At 41.7% G+C, this 24,245-nt stretch overlaps 1 protein-coding gene across 1 annotated transcript; it reads right to left on the reverse strand.

The window, feature by feature from the left end:
* Positions 1-257: 257 nt before the first annotated feature.
* LOC131459243 (very-long-chain (3R)-3-hydroxyacyl-CoA dehydratase-like) lies at positions 258-23,844 on the reverse strand. Its single transcript, XM_058628791.1, has 11 exons — positions 23,604-23,844; positions 22,185-22,230; positions 21,989-22,062; positions 7,647-7,811; positions 7,159-7,207; positions 6,891-7,001; positions 5,365-5,492; positions 4,570-4,682; positions 4,373-4,479; positions 4,150-4,281; positions 258-3,309 (listed from the first exon to the last, which is right to left on the reverse strand). The coding sequence occupies exons 1-11, from the start codon at positions 23,682-23,684 to the stop codon at positions 3,233-3,235; spliced, it is 1,083 nt and encodes a 360-aa protein (XP_058484774.1). The 5' UTR covers positions 23,685-23,844; the 3' UTR covers positions 258-3,232.
* Between the last annotated feature and the right edge of the window lie 401 nt (positions 23,845-24,245).

Here is a 24,245-nt window from a genome sequence, read left to right on the forward strand (position 1 = left end):
TATATATATATGGGGATACAACATACTACGTACTAACATACTTTCTTTTTTATTAAGATTTGTAATAAAAGTGCCCAATTTACAAGAAATTTCACTAAAAGGTCATTTCAAGATGGCTGTCCAAAGGGCCCATTCAGAACTAATGGATGATCAATCATTAATCAATTAATCATCAGTCCCTAATAATTTCTAATTATTTCCCCATCACATTAGTAATAAGAGAGATAGAGGTAGATAGAGAGAAAACAACTTTAATATTAATGTATTTGGTCAGGAAACCTTTATTGTGGCTTACAATCAGGTGCAGCATTAGTCAGAACTTGTCTGTAGGATGAGTAAAAAAAAAAAAATCACACCACACAAATAAATATAAACACACACGATGTAGGCTCAATGGTGAACAGACTGAAAATGAAACAAGAATATATAAAATAGAAAAAGAAAATCAAGCCATTCAGTTACAATAATTAAAACACGTAGTGGGTGGTTTTTCCCATTGATGTGACTGTGACATTAGATAATGCACATATTTAAGTTATTACTAAATTTGTCAGTGCTAAAACTTACTCTGACCATTAAGTATGAGCATGAACAGTACGGAACATAATGAGCTCTACCGTTGTGCCACAGAGTCTGTTACACATACTGTATAAGCCGACAGAGGGCTTGTTACGTGAATGGGGTGAAGTCTGCCATTCATGCTCCAAATGTTAATACATTCAGTAAGGGGGTATTAATAAATTGTTAGTATATTAAGCAAAGCAGTGGATATTTCATCACAGAAAAATTTAAAAACCAGACAGGAATGATTGGCAAGTTAAATGCTAAGAATTTCAAATGTTAAATCTTATCAATTTTTCAGTGCCTTGCACTCATCTCTCCCCTTTCTTTTCTCCTGCTTTATATTATGTCAACATGTCACAAATATACACATACTTTAGAAAAACGTTCTTCAGACCTAATCTCATCTCTCGAGATTGTTTTCCAGGAGACAGTTGGATACACATTGTAAAGCGGGTGTTAGTATTCATAGTAATTAGGGACTTCATTAGTTACACCTGTGTAGGGATGGACGACATGGCCAAGAACACACTGATGAAAATTCCACAGATTAAGAAAGAAAAAAGAAAAATACAATAAATAAATACATTTAATTCAGTCAATCTGATAATTATCACTACAAATGTCGGACAATAATTTCTACCCCCCAAGTGTGATTTTAAACTTCTCTATATGATCAAAAACTAACAAAAAACATTCGCGGTAAGGCAAGTGTGTGTTCAAGAAAAAAAACCCAAGTATGTTTGCGCAATTTTTTAAATATCTTATGTTTATGTATACTGAACCTTTGTAATAGTGACATTGAAGGAAATTACATTGCAATACATATACTGTTGATCAGCCCTGTTACTACCTTATGACCTTGAACAGGTCAAATTGCCCACACAAGAGATAGAATCAGGAGCTGTGACTTCAGGTGCAAGTTTGAGACTTCTAGATTAATGATTTGCAATAAACAGTTCTAAGATTGTTAACGGTGATTCAAATGTTAATGTTTTAAAGGGGACATATTATGCAAAATCAACTTTTTAACCATTTTAATACTTATATTTGGGACTCTAAAGGCCCTAGCAGTCGCCAAATTGTGGAAAAAGAATACTCAGTCATGTTTTCGTGGTCCCCTTAGTGTAAGTATAGGCGATAAAACACACTATGTTGAATTCTCTGCGCTTATGACGGCAGCATGCGCATTTCACCGCGAATGTTACCGCCCCACCAGTAAGTTTACTTCGAGAGCTCCACCTTTGCTCCACCTTGTCCCTGCGAGAGTGCAGGCGAGGGAGGAAGAGCGGTATTATGTCAACATGGAGGGACAAGTGTGCTGTTCGTGGCTGCACAGTGGAGCACAGTGTTTTACACAAACTTCCAGCCTCAGAGGATTTTATATTTGAAGCTAATGTGCCGGATGAAGTCAGCAAACATGTTCGTGTGTTCGCACCACTTCGCATCAGACTGCAGCCAGCGGTCAGCCTATTTAGTCAGTGAATGTATTTCACCGGCGTACAAACACACACATTTTTAAGAAGGGATAGCACAGCTGATCGCCACCGCTGATCGCCAGCGGCGAGCTGCCTAAACTGCCGCTGTATGTGACTGTATCAGACCGGTGACTGTATGTTCAGTTTATGCAGTTTGCCGCTGGCGAAAAGTGGTGGCGATCAGCGGTGCTGTCCCTAAGTATCCATGTGTCGGAGGTCTCTTCCTGTGACGGCACTCTCTGTGAAAATAAGTTAAAAAGACTTAGGGACAGCACCGCTGATCACCACCAGTCAGACCGGTGACTGTATGGAGCTGGAGATCAGTCACATACAGCGGCAGTTTATTCAGCTCGCCGCGCGCTGCTGGCGATCAGCGGTGCTGTCCCTAAGTGTTTTTAACTGATTTACAGTTCGGCAGCGTTCGGCTCGATCCTTGTGTCGGACGTCTCTTCCTGTGACGGCACTCTGCCATATTGATATTGTCAGAGAACTAGTGGAGGGAGGGGGAGACGAATGGAGCAGAGGGAACAGGATCTGAGTGAGTGAGCGTTGTGAAGAGGACAAATCAGAAACCCCCTGGAAGAAGTGGGTGTGTTTTTGCCTGTGTCTCATTTGCATATAAAGGGACCACGCACAAAACCGAGCGTTCTGAAAGGGGCGGGTTTAGCAGGGTTATTGAACTGCTATGGTGCTTCATCCTTATGGTATTTTGACCAAAGCATGTGACTGACATGTTCATTAGGACACCAGGGAACTATTTTAAATGGGGAAATAGGGTATAATATGTCCCCTTTAATAGGTATTTGGGGGTAGTATTTTTAGGACATGATTTTCTAAAAAAATGTGAAAGGTACAAATAAAACAACAAATGTATTGCAGAAATTTGGTACAGTGCCACATTTTTTGTGAATACACATCTAGAATGGAACAAAAGCAACTTTAACTCACAGCAGAACTACAGCAACTGCCATTTCAATTTGTCAAATTGTCAGGATTTAAACTATTTAGTCAGGAGGAGGTTAACAGTTCACCAAGTGGAGGGAAAATCAAACCGATGCTCCACCGTTAGGTCAATGTGTTATATATGTGAAGGAGGGTGGAGAAAGAGAAAAAGCAATAAAAAGGAAAACAACTGCTTTGAGTGAACAGAGGTTCAGGGTGTGTTTAGAGTAAATAGTAAACACGCTGTTCAGTTAGTGGATTTTCCTTTTCCTTGAGCGGTAACGTCTTCTCCTCTGCTTGGACAGGTGTCGGAAATTGAAGAAGAGTCCTTGAGTGGAGAGAACAACTCCGTCAGTATACAGTTAACAGTAATGTTTGACTCCATTCACACCCAATAATATCTGTCCTGAGTGATCCATTCACAAGTGGACAGCTCCAAATACAAGTCTGAACTCACCCAATGTGTCCTGAATGTGTCTACAGATCACAAAAAACACTTTCAGAAATATCCATATTGTTGAGAATGTGCGAACACGATATATTCCCAGGACACCAATGTCCAGTCAGCTTTGTTAAAAATAATTTCTTGTACACAGACATACAACAAGTGTACTTGCATACAGCATGTAAGTGAGATCTGATCACAAGCAGAATCCTCAGGGATGCATTTTAATGCCAAGTGTGAACAACACTATTAAGTTCAATCTTTAAGGGTGGATGGTAATACCAGTTCTAATAGGAGCCTCTGTTTCATCAAGCGGCTGCAGGAACTGATTCTCTCTCAGGACTACATTATGAAATGCTTAAACTTGGAATTGTGGAAAATGTAATCTGTTGCCCCAATTCAGTCCAATTTTACTATAAGTTACTTCATGATCTGACAAACTAAACCATCATTAGAAGGCCTGAAATCATTTATTTTTATTTCTATTGAATTTAGTTTAAATAGACAGGGTTTTGCCTGTCACAAAAAAACAAAACTTGTTAGTGTATTTTGAAGACCAAAACTGATATGTCTAATTTGAAAAGGGACTACTGTTAGGTAGGGTGCCTCCATAGACTGTAAGCTCCTGACAGGAACAACAATATTCATTGATGTTCCCCCAAAAAGACATCTTTGAGAAGACATGTAGAAATAGTCAGAGTGGTATGTCAGTGGAGGTCTTACCCAGAAACATGATGACCAGGTAGAGCTGCAGAATGTAGGAGAAGCTCAGTGAGTGCCCCAGCACTGCAGGGAGAGGAAGGCTAAACAAACGGGTCTCATCAAAGATGGGCAGAGACTGGACCAAAGCCACCGCTGGGAGCATGTGAGGAATGACACACTGTCAGCCACATCCTTAATTTTATCATCTGATATAACAACCTGGTTTCTAACCAAGAACACTTACCTTCAGCTATGACCCCTAGTGGGTATAGAGGGATCCAGAGGCTGTATCTCAGCCACGTCAACAGCTCCCAGTCTGTACCAATGCAGGCCAGCATGTAGAAAGGGTATCTGGTGTAACAGATGGAAGGTCTGAGGTTAAGGCACACAACAAATCACGTGAACCAGAAGGAACAGGAGAGGAAGATGATTTGAGCTGACCTGAAGATCTCAATGGTGCTCCAAAGGTAGAAGACGAAGAAGACAACAGGTTTGTTTTGCATCTCCTCTAGGATTCCAAATATGACAAACAGAATAACGTTCCTCCCTGACACCTGCAACATCATGAAGCAATGGTATTAAGGGAATCTCACATTAGCCTCCCTATGATTTGTGAATGTCAAACCAGTAAATTTGCAGGAAATAAGATCACGGGCCAACCACAGCTTATTCCAGTCTGGCTTAGACTCCGTGGCAGGAGTTATTTTTTTCTATTACATTGACACTTATACAGTAAAAGGAGGACTTTGAGGAGTGATGCTTTTGGAAACAGAAACAGAAAAAGACAAACACTGAGAGCACGGGGCCCAGGGAGAAGAGCTGGCCCAGTGAGAGGTGCAGGAGCATAAATACTGTTTTCAATTTCTGTTCATAGATGTTTTGGGACATTTAAGTAAATTAAGTAGTGCTGTCAGCGTTACAGGACAGTCATGTTTTGTTTTTTTATCGACTGACGATCCTAAAATTAAGTAATTAAAGTTTCCAGCCACTTTTCCTGTATTCCTGTCTTGTCAACATTTGCCTCTGACTGTCACAATTTGAGTGAATCTATGCCCATGCGTTCAAATTAAGCCAAAAATGAACAATAATAATATTAAACTTTATTTGTATAGCACTTCTCTTCATTATGTTCAAATATTCAAACCCTATTGGGCATGTAGAGTATAGGACTGACATACAGCAATATATTGTATGTGTACTTTTTTCCATTTACCATAGTACTTTTACTGGTATTACCTGTATCATAGCAGGGACAAAACCAGTCTTGACCAGACCCAACAAAGGATTAATGACCTCGAACACAGCCATCATTTGACAGAAATACATCATATCAGCCATGGTGTGGAAAGTATCGTAGAATGAATCTGTAACGTGTGAGAGAGAAACAAGCAGAAAGTTGCATAAGCCAATAACCATAATCATCATTTGCAAAACAAATCCTTGTTGTCTTGTGGTTTATGTTTCTATTCAAATCTGAGCATCAGTGAATAGTTCCTCGCTAATAAAACAAAACAGACCTCTGTGCCCGTGTTCAGGACTGTTTGTTATTGTGTTATTTTACTACATGAAGGTACAAAATGTGTTTGTACCTTTTCTGTTTTTCTCTTCCTTTCACTTCTTTCTTGATGGAATTGAAATAAAAATACAAGAAATAAAATTTGATCTGTTTTAATTGCTGTTTTTATTTTTATTTAGTTAATCTCTATATACTCTGACAATTTTGACTGTTTTAATATTTAGCATTTTGTTTAACCCCAACCTTGTTTTATGTGATGTATTAAATAAAGAAAATGACAATCTCTGCAATCAGATTTTTATGGCACAATGAAATTAAGCACAGTATGTTTTTGAACATGGTTGGCATAAATATGTACAGGTCATAGGAATGAAAGATTAAAACTGAATTGAGATTCCAGATGTGAACTCATCTGGTATTGTCACTCTTGTCTTCACAGTCAACTGTCCTCATAAAGTTAAATATTTAGATCTAAAACATGGAGGCCTCACTGAAATGCCAGACAGGATAAGAAAGATGAGCAGGTTGTATACAACTAGGCGGGCTTAGCCAAACCTATTTGACAGATATCACTTTCAAAGGCAGGACGCTAACATCTGCAATCAGAGATCACAGTAACCACGTTTTCCACTACAAAAAACTACCTACTCAACGTGGGCGGAGTCATCACTGCACGGCTGCATGAAACTGCGGTAACTTTGTTTTACACACGACACACACACACACTAACGAGTGACTAGTTACTTGTAAAGCAGTTGTTTTCAGTGTAACTGAATCAGTACTTCCTCCATGACTCCTTCTGACAGTCACAGGACTGTAATACTGTACATCAGCAGGGTTTGTGATGCCGCTCACTGCTCCAGATCAGCAGTGCCGTTGCTAAATACACCAGACTCCTCTGTTAAATATTGAGATTTTAGACATTTCCCTGGTAATTGTTGGAGATTAACCCGTGTTTTCAGGATTGTTAACTCTTTTTAACTGATCTACAATTCAGCATTGTTCAGCTTGATTCTTGTGGGACGTCTCTTCCTGTGACAGCTCTCTGACCAATCAGTGGCTGGCAGTCTGACGATGTCACGCATAGTACCTACTCAGCACGCTTGGAACCTTGCCAGAGCAGGTACTAAAAAAGTACCTGGTACTAGGTACTATGCTAGTGGAAACTTAACCATGCTGTGTTGAGGCGAGGTGAGTCAAGCCGGTGGAAACACGCCATTAGTTTCATTTCATGAACTTAACAAACCTTGACCAAGGATGAAGAGTCGAACAGTCATGTTAACAAAGATCCAGGAGAATCCCAGGAACTGTACCAGGTTGTACACAAACAAGTAGCCTCTCTTCAGACCAACATAGGCTGAGGAAACATAACAAAACACAAAGGATCAACTAATGATGATGAGACAGCTGCAGAATTACATAACTGTCAGTTTATTTCACCAGAAACCTCTATTGTGTTATAGTGTTATGTGATGTTATGTTATATTGCTGGTAAGGAGCTCAGTGTTACTCACGATCTTTACGGATTCTCGACTCCACACTTATCTTGTTTATCATTTCCTCCTGAAAGAAAAAAAAAATCACACAATTAAACATGAATATATACTGTATATATATAAAATATGACATAAAAATAAGTATGTTTAAAGACTTTATGCTTGAAAAAAATCCTCCACTTCCTTTAAGAAACTGAACCAATCAGAAAAATACAGTCATCCCAGTAAGAGATGACTTTTCTGAAAGTACACCGTCATGACTTGATTCTTACACAATAAGTGAGGCAAAACCTCTGTTGGCTTGCAGGAATATGCATGATGAGAACACAAGGCTAAAAAAAGGAAGGCTTCCTCTACATGGCGTAGTAATTTGCATCCACAACAGAACATTTTTTATCACTTGCTGGCCTCATACCAGCTGCATCAAAAGTGAAACAAACTTTTCTAGAAGAGGATATTTTACTCTATTCAAAGCAGGTTTGTTTTCATATTTTTCCATTTCCTACCTTAGTCTGAAGCTCCATCTCGGCGTCAGACTCATCCAGCCAGCGGTCAAAATCAGGACCAAGAAACAGAGGCTTCTTTTCCTGCAGCGTCAGCCGGTCCCACCAGCGCTCCTCCTGCTTCTTGATCTTGATGTCCACCTGACGCTGGGTGGATTTATGGTCAATCTGGAGTCAGCCATTACACACAGAGAAGAAGAAATGCATAACTAAAACATGCATGAGGAAATGACACAACTCTCTACTTTATTATTCTGTATCAGTCATGTAATGACTGAGTAACAGATGGTCAAAAACCTTTGAATGTCTTAGGGATGTATAAATGAAAACTGCAGGCCTAATCTTAAACACTAATGTGCACCTCCGTTGGGTTACTACATGTAGACTAAATAATAGTTGACCTCTTCTTTCCTGACCCTCTTTTTGGGGTCCATGCTCGAAAATGACACCCATTCTAAATAGCCTGTATCTCTGCAATTACAAGCTCTATGTGAATTATCTTATCTTAACCCTTTACTCTTGTGAGATTCCCCAGAAGCATCACTGTAGATGCCACTGTGTCAGAGTAAATGCAGATGTAACCCAGCATAAATTAAAACAAATTCACTCGCATTAAAAAAAATTGCATTTTAAAGTAAATATCACCTTTAAAAAGGTTTTAGTAAAGAGATGCCTAGGCCTTCTCTGGCTTGGCACAGTTTGGCCCCATCTGTGCCATTTGAGATTTCTTAGGTACCAAATTATTAAACCCATTTACTTTTATTTACATTTCACAATTTGTCTATAAAAAAACTGTTTTGAATTAAAAAATTACTTACATAAACATATATGTGCGGTCTGGAGAGTAAAGACAACTCTGACTCTGCAGCATGTTCAGTTATGCAGGGCCATAGCTCTGGCTAACATTGGCCAATTTGGGTGATTGACAGTTTTAATCCTCTAAACCAGAAATTTCCTCAAGCAAAGGTCCGGAACATCATAATGTCTAACTTGCGTTATTATTTAGTAGTGGGATATATACTGAAGTAGCCTAGTAGTCTGCATGTAATCAACAACTTACTGTCAGATTCAAAAACATTTCGGCAATATTTATTGTCACTTTTATACAATAACATAGCTACGTAACAGTGAAGATATGTTTTATTTTCTTCTCTCTTAAAGGGAAAGAAGCACTGCATATAAAAATAAATTAGTGGAAATAAATACAATAATGACCATAAAATAATTAAGTAAGTAATTAATTACTTAAATTTTGAGAAATAAAATAAAGATCAGATTTGAGTGGGTGTGTTTGTTCTCATAGTGGTGTTTCACGCTGCCACTTTTTATTAGTGCCAAGGTCTCTGAGCATATGAGACAGACTGGTTTTGTGCTTCCAGGGGGAAGAATGAACATGAACGAGTCTGTCCATTCTGGGTTGAAAGCTCTATTTTTATCTTCTTAGAGAGCGCCATGTTAATTATTTTTCTCTCACTCTCGCTCACTCGTCTCCGTCTTCTCTCGCTGTATCGCTCTTTTCTCCGTCTTTTTTCGCTGTATCGCTATTTTCTCCGTCTTCTCTCGCTGAATTGCTCTTTTCTCCGCCTTCTCTCGCTGTATCGCTCTTTTCTCTGTCTTCTCTCGCTGAATCGCTCTTTTCTCGGCCTTCTCTCGCTGTATCGCTCTTTTCTCTGTCTCCTCTCGCTGTAACGCTCACTGATACCCTGTCTGTAACTCGCTCCTCACTGCCATCTGTCCATATTCAGGGTCGCAATATTTAGCGGGATGCACAGATTTGATTGGCTTTTAGTGGCATCACGTAGGATGGCTTAACTCGAATGCAATTGGTCAGTGGATTTCCTGATTCGCTCAACCAGTACCGTAAAGTCTAGAGAAGCTGCGCCGGTCAAAATAGAAGCATCCCGTAAACATTTAAAATACTTAAATAATTTATTCACTGTAGGTCCAGGTCCATATAGGACGGCGTCTGGGTCCGGACTTGGACCGCGGTCCGCCTGTTATGGCTCTACTCGCCTCGCCACGCCACGCCATGGCATGGTTTAAGTAGCATTTCCACAAGCATCGTACCTGCTACCAGGTACTATTTTTAGTACCTGCTCCAGCAAGATTCCAAGCGTGCTTAAGTAGGTACTATGTGATGATTGGTCAGACTGCCAGCCGCTGACTGGCCAGAGTTCCGTCACAGGAAGAGACCTCCCACACACAAATCAAGCCAAACAGCGCCGTTCGCCGCAGTGTAAAGTCACTAGTCACTCGTGTGTGTGTGCGTGTGTCTGTGTATGTGCGTCGTGTATAAAACAAAGTCACCGCAGCTTCACTCAGCCGTGCAGTGATGACTCCGCCCACGTTAAGTATGTAGTTTTTTGTAGTGGAGATGCAACCTAATCATGCCGTGTCGTGCCATGCCGAGGCGAGGCAAGTAGAGCCGGTGGAAATGCGCCATTAGTGACCTCTGCTCTAAACCAATAGAATCAGTCTCCAAATGCATGTAAATCACCCCATTAGGCATGTCTAAAGGACGCAAATGTGTATGACGCAATTTGATGGACATTCGCCCCTCTCCAATCAGAACGATCTAATGTCGCTCTGGAATGACCAATCGGGCCGGGAATAATCCCCAAAGCATGCTAGGAAGCGTAGTTTTGGTTTTGTTCCAGTGGAAATTTGTTGTTTTGATAAACAGCAAAGGTAAGACAACATTTCTGGTTGCATTTCTTGAAAGTGAGTTGTTGTTTTGCTCTTATTTTGCGGCTGGATCTGTGAATCTTAGTCGTAGAGTGATATAAATGGAGTCTGTGGAGTCTCTGTCGTCCAGCAGATGTGTGTGTTTTTTTGTGCACATGAACACGATGATTCTCCGGTGCCGCTTTTTGATGTTTACATTGTTACAGTGTTTTCGGCTCCTTCTGGTTTGATCAATTGGTGTTTAAACTGTGATTGGTGAATATAAGAATGTTTTTATGAGCTTTTAACCGACATTTCTGTGGGTATGCAGCACGTCTTTGTTTATTTAAGTTTAGTAAAGAGTACAGTACAGCTACAGTAACATTTTCACCCAAGTGACCTGAATTCCGCACTGTAAGAATAACATGTCTTATGTGCAGCGGCAGCGAGCTGGGTGTGAGAAGAATGCCCAGGGACCATCTGCAAAGTGCGTCGCTGAAAACGCAAGCTGGACAAAAAAAATCAATAGGTTCACTGCTCTTAACTGTAGTGTTCAAAAAACTACTTCGGAAATTTACTATGGTCACACTACATCTATTATTTTGGACAATAAATGCTTTTGAACAATTTCGGTCAATTTGAATTTGAAGATTTAAAGACACCAAAATCACCTCACACAAAGATGACCTTCGCATGGTCACACTACACCTCTTATTTTGGACCAAAAATGTTTTCGGACAATTTTGATGAATTTTTATTTCAAATAATTTTCAATAACTCTGCTAATGTACATTGTAGAGTCACCAAAATTGTTTAAAAACATCCAAAACAAGAGGTGTAATGTGACCATGCTATATCTTTGTGTGAGGTGATTTTAGTGACTGCAATGTACAGTAGCGAGGGCCTCCCTGTCAACATACTATACCTGCTAAATGTGGAAAAGCTGACTCTGCCTATTTATAATGTACTTTTATTGAATCTAATGCTGCCAAAATCACTCCACACATTGAGGGTCTCTGCAACCGCCATGCTCTATCATGCAGGGTAAGCCTCTCTCTCTCTCTCTCTCTCTCTCTATCCCTGGCTGGCCCTCTTTTGTGGCTTGCTCTAGTCTTTTCCTCTTTAGGCCTGCGGAGAGCTGTTGAGTTCTGGCCAGGTGCACTTATTGAGGGCCTTATTGAAAGGTGGATAAATTTGACGCTCTTCACTTTGCTGTCTCTTGCTGTGATGCTTGCTTTGCTTTCACATGCTATAACTAGCGCAGGCTGCGGCCATGTTTCATATACCTTTAGCACCACATGTCCTGTGCCTTACACACACTGACTTTGTAAATATTTACTTTAATAAATCTACAGTTGTGTAAAAGTGTTTCCTGATTGCTTATTTTTTCAGCATGTTTGTCACACTTAAATGTTTCAGGTTGGGCCGCAACAACTGCAATCAAGCATTTGCGATAACTTGCAATGAGTCTTTTACAGCGCTGTGGAGGAATTTTGGCCCACTCATCTTTGCAGAATTGTTGTAATTCAGCCACATTAGAGGGCGTTCGGGCATGAACCGCCTTTTTAAGGTCATGCCACAGCATCTCAATAGGATTCAGGTCAGGACTTTGACTAGGCCACTCCAAAGTCTTCATTTTGTTTTTCTTTAGCCCTTCAGAAGTGGACTTGCTAGTGTGCTTCGGATCATTGTCCTGCTGCAGACCCTAAGTTGGCTTTAGCCTGAGGTCACGAACAGATGACCGCACATGGATTTTTTGGTAGACAGCAAAATTCCTAAATATAATAATATAATAATATATATATATATATATATAATATAATGTTGGCATGGCAAGGTTGCCCACTGTTCCATGTTTTCTCCATTTATGAATAATGGCCCTCACGTGGTTCTCTGGAGTCCCAGAGCTTTAGAAAGGTCTTTGTAACCTTTTCTAGACCGATAGATGTCAATTACTTTGTTTCTCATTTGTTCCTGAATTGCTTTAGATCGTGGCATGATGTCTTCCTTTTTTGAGATCTTTTGGCCGACTTCACTTTGTCTGTCAGGTTCTATTTAAGTCGTCTCTTGATTCAATAGGTCTGGCAGTAATCAGGCCTGGGTGTGGCAAGTCAAATTTTCCAAAAGATTTGACTAACCACAGTGACCTGAAGATTTTACAAGGGGCAATTACTTTTTCACATGGGGCCATGTAGGTTTGGATAGTTTTTTCCCCATAATAAATAAAATCATCACTTAAAAACTGCATTTTGTGTTAACTTGGATTGTATTTGTCTAATATTTAAATTTGTTTGATGATCTGAAACATTTAAGTGTGACAAACATGCTAAAAAATAAGAAATCAGGAAGGGGGCAAACACTTTTTCACACCACTGTATTTCAGACTGTATACCACTATGTACCAAACTGATTTTCCATGTGCCACTTGCAGCAGCAGTCATTTCTCAAAGTGGAAATTCTATGGACCCCCAGGTGTTTTTGAGAGGTTACAGCAATCCTAGCAAAAGAGGGATAATTGTGTTGTCTTACATTCCCATTCATTAAAATCATGCTGTAAGGTTACCTGTAACTATTGACCTGTTACCTATAATTTTGCTATTATCAAATGCATTGACAAAACCATTATCATTCTATAAAAGTATTTTTGTCCAAAATAAAAATGTTTAGTGTGACCATGGTAAGTACATCTTTGTGTGAGGTGATTTTGGTGACTCAATGTACAGTAGCAAAGTTATTGTAAATTATTTGTTAGAGCCATTCTTTTGGCTTATCGGTTCTGTGGGGTGCAGGAAATTGCTAAATAGAATAGCAGGTAATTACTCAGCAGGTGTGCTGCTTACTGAGGAAGCACACAGTTTTTGATCGGCATCGGTGTTGTCATTTTGGAATAGCAAAAATGTGAGCCATTTGTTTGGCAGTTGCATTTAAAGGGGACATATTATACCTTATTTCCCCCATTAACATAGTTCCCTGGTGTCCTAATGAACATGTCAGTGACATGCCTTGGTCAAAAAACCATAAGGATGAAGCACAATAGCAGTTCAATAACCCTGCTAAACCCGCCCCTTTCAGAACGCTCGGTTTTCGTGCATGGTCCCTTTATATGCAAATGAGACACAGGCAAACACACACCCACTTCTTCCAGGGGGTTTCTGATTTGTCCTCTTTACAGCGCTCACTCGCTCAGCTGCTTCTCGTCTCCCCCTCCCTCCACTAGTTCTCTGACAATATCAACATGGCAGCATGCGCAGAAAACAGCGAGAGTGCCGTCACAGGAAGAGACGTCCTACATAAGGATCGAGCCGAACATTGCCGAACTGTAAATCAGTTAAAAACACTTAGGGACAGCACAGCTGATCGCCAGCAGCGCGCGGTGAGCTGAATAAACTGGCGCTGTATCAGACCGGTGACTGTATGCTCCGGAGCTGGCGATCAGTTTAGGCAGCTTGCCGCTCGCCGCTGGCGATCGGCGGTGGCGATCAGCTGTGCTGTCCCTAAGTATCCATGTGTCGGAGGTCTGTTCCTGTGACGGCACTCACACATACAGCGCCAGTTTAGGCAGCTCACTGTTCGCCGCTGGCGATCAGCGGTGCTGTCTTTTTAACTGATTTTCACAGAGAGTGCAGCACCGCTGCACAGAGAGTGCAGCACCGCTGATCGCTACCGCTGATCGCTACCGCTGATCGCCAGTGGCGAGCGGCATAAACGGCCGCTGTATTTGACTGTATCAGACTGAGTCTGTGCTCCGGTCATGGAGGAGGTACTGAACAAATATTTTTAATTAGGACGTGTCAGAATGGTCAGTTATGAGCTCCATTTGACCTTTTCTTAAAAATGTGTGTGTTTGTACGTCGGTGAAATACGTTCGCTGACTAAATACGGCGACCACTGGCCACAGTCTGATGCGAAGTGGTGCGAACACACGTTTGCTGACTTTATCCGGAACATTAGCTTCATATATAAAATCCTCTGAGGCTGGAAGTTTGTGTAAAACACTGTGCTCCACTGTGCAGCCACCAACAGCACACTTGTCCCTCCGCGTTGACATCATACCGCTCTTCCTCCCTCGCCTGCACTCTCGCAGGGTGGAGCTAAGGTGGAGCTCTCGAAGTAAACTTACTGGTGGGCGGTAACATTCGCGGTGAAATGCGCATGCTGCCGTCATAAGCGCAGGGAATTCAACATCGAGTGTTTTATCGCCTATACTTACACTAAGGTGGACCACGAAAACATGACGGAGTATTCTTTTTCCACACTTTGGTGACTGGTAGGGCCTCCAGAGTCCCAAATATAAGTATTAAAATGGTTAAAAAGTTCATTTTGCATAATATGTCCCCTTTAAGTTACAGAGTTTATGTTAGTGTCAGCACAGTTTGGCGGAGGTCACTTATTTGTCAAGAGCGCAAAACCATGAATAAATGTTGTGACTGCATACAACGCTCACATTTCTTCATTCATTCATTGGACCCCGAAGACGACGCGTCAACTACAACCAAGTACCAGTTTAGCAGCCCCTCAGTGGCTTAGGTTAGTTTTGTCACTATATTATTTGAAATAAAAACATTTTTTTGTCCAAAATAAGAGCTGTAGTATGACCATGGGAAGGTCATCTTTGCTTGTGTTGATTTTGGTGACTCTACAATGTACAGTAGCAAAGTTATTGAACATTATTTGAAATAAAAATTCATCAAAATTGTCCAAAAGCATTTTTTTTGTCCAAACTAAGAGCTGTAGTGTGACCATGGTATGGTCATCTTTGTGTAAGGTGATTTTGGTGACTCTACAATGTACAGTAGCAAAGTTATTATAAATGATTTAAAATAAAAATTTACCAAAATTGTTTAAAAGCATTTATTGTGTGACCATGGTAGGTACATCTTTGTCCGAGGTGGATTTTGTAACATTACAGTTAAGAGCAGTGAACATATTGATTTTTTTTGTCGAGCTTGTGCTTTCAGCGATGCCCTTTGCAGATGGTACCTGGGCATTCGCCTCACATCCGTCTCGCTGCCGCTGCAGATAGAGACGTTATTCTTCCAGTGCGGAATTCAGGTCACTTGGATGAAAATGTTACTGTAGCTCATTGAGTAAACAATTCTGATTGGAGAGAGACCATGCTTGTGTTTATAGAATGTTACATTTAGACAGGCTTACCATCAGAATTCCGTCTGGTTTATACGGTTGTTTTGGTTTAGGTAAGAAAATGGAGCAAACACCGGGTAAAACTGACGGATAAGCCGCCATTGGAGGTGGAGCGCGAATATCTGTTGAATATCCAAATTAGAGACTTTAGGCTTAGGATATAACACATGCTTGTTATGTCTGCAGTTGTTTCACTAACTTGAGTTTGGGTGTAATTCAGGTTGTTGTTTTTATTATTAATTAATTATATTATATTTATGAATTCTGCTGTCTACCAAAAAATCCATGTGCGGTCATCTGTTTGTGACCTCAGGCTAAAGCCAACTTGGGGTCTGCAGCAGGACAATGATCCGAAGCACACCAGCAAATCCACTTCTGAAGGGCTAAAGAAAAACAAAATGAAGACTTTGGAGTGGCCTAGTCAAAGTCCTGACCTGAATCCTATTGAGATGCTGTGGCATGACCTTAAAAAGGCAGTTCATGCCCATAAACCCTCTAATGTGGCTAAATTACAACAATTCTGCAAAGATGAGTGGGCCAACATTCCTCCACAGCGTTGTAAAACACTCATTGCAAGTTATCGCAAACGTGTAGTGAATGTATTTACATAATTCACCCTTGCACTTTGTGTTTCTATACACTTGTGTCATGAGATTATTTCCTATTGTGTTATGCATGTAGGAAGGACTGTTCCGGGATCATGGTCCCTTTAAGTAACCATGTTTGTGATGACGTAGAGCCCTGTGCTGGTTGGTTGGTTACTGTACGTCCTGATCTTGTGTTTACTTCGGTTTCGCAGTTTTCAATAAACGAGGCACACAGTTTGTGCACTCAAGCTGAGAAAACCACACTGGTGACCCCGACGTTTGATCGTATCCAGAAACACGACACGACCATGGCCGCGAATGCTGTTACCCTCAAACTTCCGGAATTCTGGGAATCGTCAGCGTCGGCATGGTTTGCTCAAGCCGAAGCACAGTTTGCGTTGCGGGAGATTACCGCTGATGCCACACGGTACTACTATGTTGTGTCGGCTCTTGGAAATTCAACGGCGTCCAGAGTGGTGAGCCTCCTTAAGAATCCTCCAGCGACTGAGAAGTATGACACGCTCAAAGCCCACCTGTTGAAAACATTTGAACTTTCGGACACTGAAAGAGCCGGCAGGCTTTTCTCCCTTCAGGGATTGGGTGACAGCAAACTGTCTGAGCTCATGGACCGTATGCTGGATTTACTGAGTGAGCACCGACCCGATTTTCTTTCCGTGCAACTTTTTTGCGTCAGCTGCCTTCTGCAGTAAGGGCTGCATTAGCCAACACCACGATCACTGACTCACTGGAGAAGCCATCCGCACGTATGGACAGAGGTACATTGAGCTATGTTTTGGTGGGCAGCGGTTTGGCTGGAACTTTGTCATAGCGAAGGTCGCCGTGCACCTCCTGGGCGCTGATTTTCTGTGTGCACATAGACTGCTGGTGGACGCGCAGAACCGCCGTTTGATTGACGCTGTCACGTTCTGTTCATATACATGCTCGCTTGGGGGGGCTGATGCTGTCCGATTGTATAGCATGCTCTCCTCCTCAGATGATTTTCACCGTCTGCTTGCCAGCTTTCCAACTCTCATTCAACCCACTTTCTCTGCGTCTGCTGTGAAGCATGGTGTGGAGCACCACATTGCCACTACCGGCCCACCCGTCTATGCAAGTGCTCGGCGCCTCGACCCGACCAAACTGGCCGTTGCTAAGGCTGAGTTTTCAAACATGGAGCGCCTGGGTATAGTATGCAGGTCTGACAGCCCATGGGCCTCACCCCTTCACATCGTCCCCAAGCCTGGTGGCGGCTGGCGCCCATGTGGCGACTACAGGCGGCTGAACGAAGCGACAACACCTGACCGATACCCAGTCCCCAACATTCAGGATTTTTCAGCACACCTGGCTGGTATGGTGATTTTTTCTAAAGTGGACCTTGTCCGGGGATATCATCAGGTGCCTGTTGTGACGACCCCTTATTTGTGGAAGTGTTGTGCTGGCCTTATCTGTTTTGTTTCAGGCCTGGAGGTGGGGTCATCATTACAGGGATGAGCTACACCTGGACACCACTTTGAAGAGGCCTTCCTTCCTCCCTCTGCCCTCTCTCTCAGACTCTGGCTGGCCTCTCTCGCACAGACACAGATACCATGGGCATGGACCTTGGCGCGGCTGTTTGTTTTAGTTTAGTTCTGTTTTATGCATCCACACACACATACACACACCTGCTTACACTTACTGATTCCTGATACTGATATTTAATTCTCAATTGGTAAATAAATCATTGTTTTGCACTAGTCCTCGTCTTCTCTCCCTATTTTTGTTGCAGCCTAAGAGCCGGGTTGTAACACTGTACACTCACTAGACATTCCCAAAACAGCGGTAATCACACCATTTGGTCTTTTTGAGTTTTTGAAGATGCCTTTCGGCCTTAGAAACTCAGCCCAGTCTTTTCAACGTCTCATGGACTCTGTGTTACGTGACATGCCTTTTCTTTTTGTGTACCTGGACGACATCCTGGTAGCGAGTGCGTCCAAATCCTAGCACCTGGTGCACCTCCAAGCGCTTTTCGAGAGGCTCAGCCAACATGGACTAATTGTCAACCTTTCCAAGTGCCAATTTGGGCTCTCCACCATTGATTTCCTGGGGCACAGAGTCACCAAAGATGGTGCGCTCCCGCTCCCATCAAGGTGGAAGCGTTCACACATTTTCCACGCCCACTCACTGTCAAAGCTCTGCAGGAGTTTCTCGGCATGGTAAACTTTTACCACCGTTTCATCCCTCGGGCCGCTCAACACATGCGACTATTGTACAAAGCCTTGAAAGGTAGTAGCACACACGCTGTGGACTGGAGTGAGGAGAGAGAAAAAGCTTTTGCCGACACCAAGGCCGCCCTGGCGAACGCCAGTATGCTGGCGCATCCGTCTCCCACAGCCCCAATCGCCATCACCTCTGATGCCTCAGACTACGTTGTCGGTGCCGTCTACGAGCAGTGGGTAGGCGGGATCTGGCAGCCGCTTGCCTTCTTCAGCAGTCAACTGCGCGACTGTGAGCGGAAGTACAGCACTTCTGATCGAGAGCTGCTTGGACTTTACCTTGCCATCAGACACTTTCGTACCCTGCTGGAAGGTCGCCCTGATCATGTAAACGTGGATCTGGTTGGCCCTCTGCCCTCCTCTCATGGTTTGACTTACCTGCTGACCATGGTAGACAGGACCACACGTTGGCCTGAGGCTGTGCCGCTGTCAACGCTGACTTCTGTGGAGGTGACGCAGGCATTCATTGGCACCTGGGTTGCCCGTTTCGGCACCCCTTCCGACATATCCTCTGACCGGGGCGCGCAGTTTACGTCTGAGCTGTGGAACGCCGTTGCCCGGAGCCTTGGTGTGAAACTTCACCACACGATCTGCATATCACCCACAGGCTAACGGACTCTGTGAGCGATTTCACAGGTCGATGAAGGCTGCTCTTCGTGCTGGCCTCAAAGACAACAACTGGGTCGACAAGCTGCCGTGGGTAATGCTGGGCATCAGGACTGCACCAAAGGAAGACCTACAGTCCTCATCCGCGGAGGTTGTTTATGGCCAGCCGCTGTGGGTTCCAGGGGATTTTGTCCCCAACACCACCGTCCCTTGGTCAGCGACTCTACAGCGGGACACGCTCCTGGACAATGCGAGGCTTTTTGCACCCGTTCCTACCTCACACCACGGCCTGCCTCAGTCCCACGTCCCCGCTCGACTTCAAACGGCTGAATATGTCTTTATCCGGCACAACGCCCACAGGGGACCGCTGCGTCCGCCCTACAAGGGCCCCTTCCGTGTATTGGAGACAGGGGACAAACACTTTGTGATAGATGTGGGCGGCAAACCAGAGCGGCTCTCCATTGACCGCCTCAAACCAGCTCATTTGGATGTAGCTAGACCCATTGTATTGGCTCAGCCCCCGCGACGTGGGCGACCTCCAGCTCTGCCCCCAACCCCTGCTCCCCTCCCCCCCAAAGCTCCCACATTTCGAACCCCACATCCGGGTCGTGGCAGGACGCCTGTCGCAGTGGTGCCCGCCAGGTCTCCTGTACGGCGCAGCCGTTGTGGCCGGGTGATACAACCACCTCGCAGATGACTGTTTATTTTTCTTTTTTCTTTCATATGATGAATCCTGAGGGGACGTGTGTAGTGAATGGACTTACATAATTCACCCTTGCACTTTGTGTTTCTATACACTTATGTCATGAGATTATTTCCTATTGTGTTATGCATGTAGGAAGGACTGTTCCGGGATCATGGTCCCTTTAAATAACCATGTTTGTGATGACGTAGGGCCCTCTGCTGGTTGGTTGGTTACTGTACGTCCTGATCTTGTGTTTACTTCGGCTCCGCTGTTTTCAATAAACGAGGGACACAGTTTGTGCACTCAAGCTGAGAAATAGTTTTTACCTGTTCGAATGCAATTTCCACAAACGCTTGATTGCAGTTGTTGCTGCAAAGGGCGGCCCAACCAGTTATTAGGTTTAGGGGGCAAACACTTTTTCACACAGGACCATGTAGGTTTAGATTTTGTTTCCCTCTCTTAATAATAAAAACCGCATTGTGTTTACTTGTGTTGTCTTTGACTAATATTTAAATTTGTTTGATGATATGAAACATTTAAGTGTGACAAACATGCTAAAAAATAAGAAATCAGGAAGGGGGCAAACACTTTTTCACACCACTGTATTTCAGACTGTATACCACTATGTACCAAACTGATTTTCCATGTGCCACTTGCAGCAGCAGTCATTTCTCAAAGTGGATTCTATGGACCCCCAGGTGTTTTTGAGAAGTTACAGCAATCCTAGCAAAAGAGGGATAATTTATTTTGAACTATAACTATTTAGGTCATCATACAGGTACATAGCCAAATTTGTGTCATACAAATGGTTGCTGACTTTTTGCATTATGTGAAACACTTTGTATATATTAGCATTACATTCATTTTGCATACTTTTGTTTTCCTTTGCCACTTACTGTTCAATGCTAGAATGTAGTCATAGAAATAAAGATAAAAAAGTGAATTGAAAATAAGTTAATATCCATAACAATAGCAATGTATTTTTCAATGCTCCAAAATCTCATAAAAATTGGTAAACAATTGTGGTTAATAGCACAAAGTAAAAACATGTACAAAAAAAGTTTACTGTATTTGTTGTATTAGATTACCATGTTTGCTTGTAAAGTATAAATACATAAAACATGAGTTAACAAATGCTGGTACAACAATGTGAAATATAATGAATTATATACATTTACTTGTTGTAAGAGTTTAACTTTTTTTCTTCATTAGTCAGTACAGACTGAAGTGTACACACAGTGTAGGTGTCCCTTGGATCAGGATATTTATGCCTTATTTTCAAAACACAGCAGCTTTAAATGACCACCTTCACCCAGGTGACCATGCTGTCAGTAAACAGTGTTTTTACTGGTGCTGCTTGAATCCAGGCTCTGGATTGTGGTCGTTGTCTCTGCCTCTGAAGAGCTTGTGCTGAGAGGTGAGGAGTAATCCTGTGATAAATCCATGAGAAAGCATGTTGTGAAAGATTTTAACCAGTGTTACACTGTGAGTTATTAATTTTGAATAAACTACAAATTAGAATTGAACACAAGCTTATTTACAAACTCTACACTTAACTGATATTATCTGTGGCCAATATCATAAAACCATGATAATTCATGCAGCAAGCGCTGTACAGTGCACATGATGTTCACGTCAGAACATACTCAGTCCTCGTCATTTATTTTATTATTTTACAACAGCATAGACTTGCAGCCATAGCTTCTATGAGCTCACCTCTACACCTGACCACTTTCTCTGCTGTGAAATGGTGTATTTTCTCTCAGCTCACTGATATTATTATACTTCTGTATCACCTCCACAGCTAAAGCTACAGGTCTGCTAAATGATAAACTAGTGGGAAACTTCCACACAGAAGTATAAACCTGACTTGCTCTAACTTTATTTTATGTGACAAAATTACTACAACTGTGTGAGATAAGTAATATTCCTGGAAAACATGAAAAATTACTGTACCTTGTCGGACGACATCGTTGTTTTCTGCAACGCTGTGCTGATCTGAGGAGCAGTGGAGGAGGAGGCTTGGCACGGCGTCAGAGTGGTATTTACGACAGTGCAGTTGGGGCGCTTGAGAGTCAAAAAATCTAAAATAATGCCCTGTATTACTTTAAACCTTACACAAATTAGATCGAGCATGCCATTGTGTTGTTTGTTATTTTCTGGCAACAGTACCGCAGTTTATACGTCGTCTCCTTCTACTTCCGGGCTGAAGACCGGAGGAGGAAATTTTGGTGCATGTGCAAAGTCCGACTCCAGTCTAGTGCTTACATGAAACAGTAATCGAATTATAAATCGCATTATCCAGGTATGTTATCTATTTAAACTAAATAAATTATATAAATGAAATGTAAATTATACTACAATAAATAATTAGTTTGTTTTAATAATTGATGAATAAAAGATCAATACCTCAGGTCTGACAGGCTCCAGGAAAGCCAAACTGAACTCATAGTCATTATCTCCTTTAGCTCCATGGCCTTGTGCTTGGGAAACAAGAATTGGAATACATTACAATAATATGTGACTTTTCTAAAAATAATGTGAACATGGAATATGTGGAATAACTCTGAAACATACATGTAACTATGGCAATCAAAGTACCAACCTCTGAACTGAAGTATGTTGTTTTCTTGCAGGCTGATGTCAAGGTTCTGAAAAACAAAAAGATCTGCATCACAACCAAACTCCACAAAGGTTGGTGTTAATTCAACTCAATATTATTTGAGTGCATTTTTGTAATTTCTCTATATTAAAATAGGGTTAGAAGAGTATTTGTAAAGGGGCTCAGAATAACTACAGTGCATGTGGGTTTTTTGTAATAAAGAAATATGTGACTGAAAACAGCAAGACTCACTGTGTTTTTAATGTACTTTTTAAAAGTATTAAATCAATCTTGAGGATGTATTGTGCTGCTAATGGATTGTGAAGAATACGACTCAAAGGAAATTACTTTATTTACTCATAAATCTACTGTCATTGATATAAATGGGCCCAATATGTGTAACATGACAGGTGTTCTTCTGTCAGTTGGTTTCCGTCTTTCACTTATCTTCTAAGAGCCTAAACAAAATCCACAACTACCATACCAAGTTGTGAATCTTTTATGAGTCATTTGTCCAACAGATGTAACATGAGGGTGGAGAAGTCTCAGGCTACACATGGTGAGGAGAACCTGTATTTCATGTTTCTGATGCAAACACTCAGCTGACATAAGCAGAATAAAGAATTTAGTGACTGGCTAAATGTTGAGGTGAAGACAAAAACCCAGCAAAACCGGAAGAATTTAACCTTCTACCCTTACTAATGTATTAATAAGATGTACTACCTGATACGAAGATAAGTTATGTATAACTGCAGACCCGATGGCTTGGAGGGGTTTTAATAATGAGTTTCAGTGCTATGAAATAGGACTAAGCGATATGCTTATGCTACATCTAATTGCAATGTGATTTGTGATACAGCTTTTAGGTCAGGATTCAGTTCAATATTTACTGTGTTATAGATTTAACACAAGATTCAGCATTACCATGTGAGATACCATCAACAAATTAAAAACACGGAACAATTAAAAATAGAATGAATGAATTGCAGTCTGCAATATGCTAATGTTTTATGGCTGCTTCTTCAGCATCTTAAATGTTAATATTTTTCGGTTTCATATCACAAAGAAATCATTACAACTGAATAACAACACAAGACTGTCAAATAAATGTTAATCAATATAACAGAGCTTATGAACAACATGCTGTCTGCTTTCATAAGTTATTTATGCTTAATTGCACTGATGGCTAATGTATATTGACTTACTTTCTGCCTTCAGCATTAGAGGTTTATATAGCCACATTTGAACTGTTCATACTCCATCCATTTAGCTAACTGTTGTACTACAACACAGTGGAGGGAACATTAGCAAAGGTGACACTCGCAGCACTAAGAAATCAAACATAATGTAAAACTTGTCTACATTTAGTTTAAACAACAGCAGAGCGACCGCGGGACATCACAGTGGGACTGTACTTCCTACCTTTGCATCACTCAGTTCCACCCGCAGATAAATCTCTCCGTGACGCTGAGCCCAGTAAACGCGAGGAGTCAGAATCTGCATCGTCACCACGTCTATTTTTTTAACGGTGTCTTCAAAACAAAAAATTTGGACGGAACAAAGTCGGTAAATCTACCTCAAAACCAGCACACAGCACACAGCACCCAGCCCCCCAACACACACACACCGGACAATACGGATGATGATGGCGCACACTTCCGGGTCGAGGTGGCTCACATATTTAAAAATAAGAGTCCCAAATCACAGCTTCAAAATAAAAGTATATTATTAATGTTTTATTTATTTTGACTTTGAATGTCAGCTGAGATTGGCACGCCTCAAATCATCTTAAAACTGCGTTCGGGGACATCACGCGCGCATACAATACTTTCTGGTGCGCACGAGATACTTTCTCGTTTTTTTTTCGATGTCCCTTTAGGGGCTCCGTACATTTCTGATATTGCCTTGTTGAGACTTTTGTTCTAAATAGTTAAGAATCTGTTATTGAATATCTATTTAGTCTAGTTATATGGTAAGATGTAACACTCATACCCTCCACCTCTGAGTGAATAGAAACGATTGAGTATCATGTCCTGTAAACTGTTGAGTTACATTTCTGACCTC

The sequence above is a fragment of the Solea solea genome, chromosome 5 (genome assembly GCF_958295425.1).
Source record: "Solea solea chromosome 5, fSolSol10.1, whole genome shotgun sequence".
Classification (NCBI taxonomy): Eukaryota; Metazoa; Chordata; class Actinopteri; order Pleuronectiformes; family Soleidae; genus Solea; species Solea solea.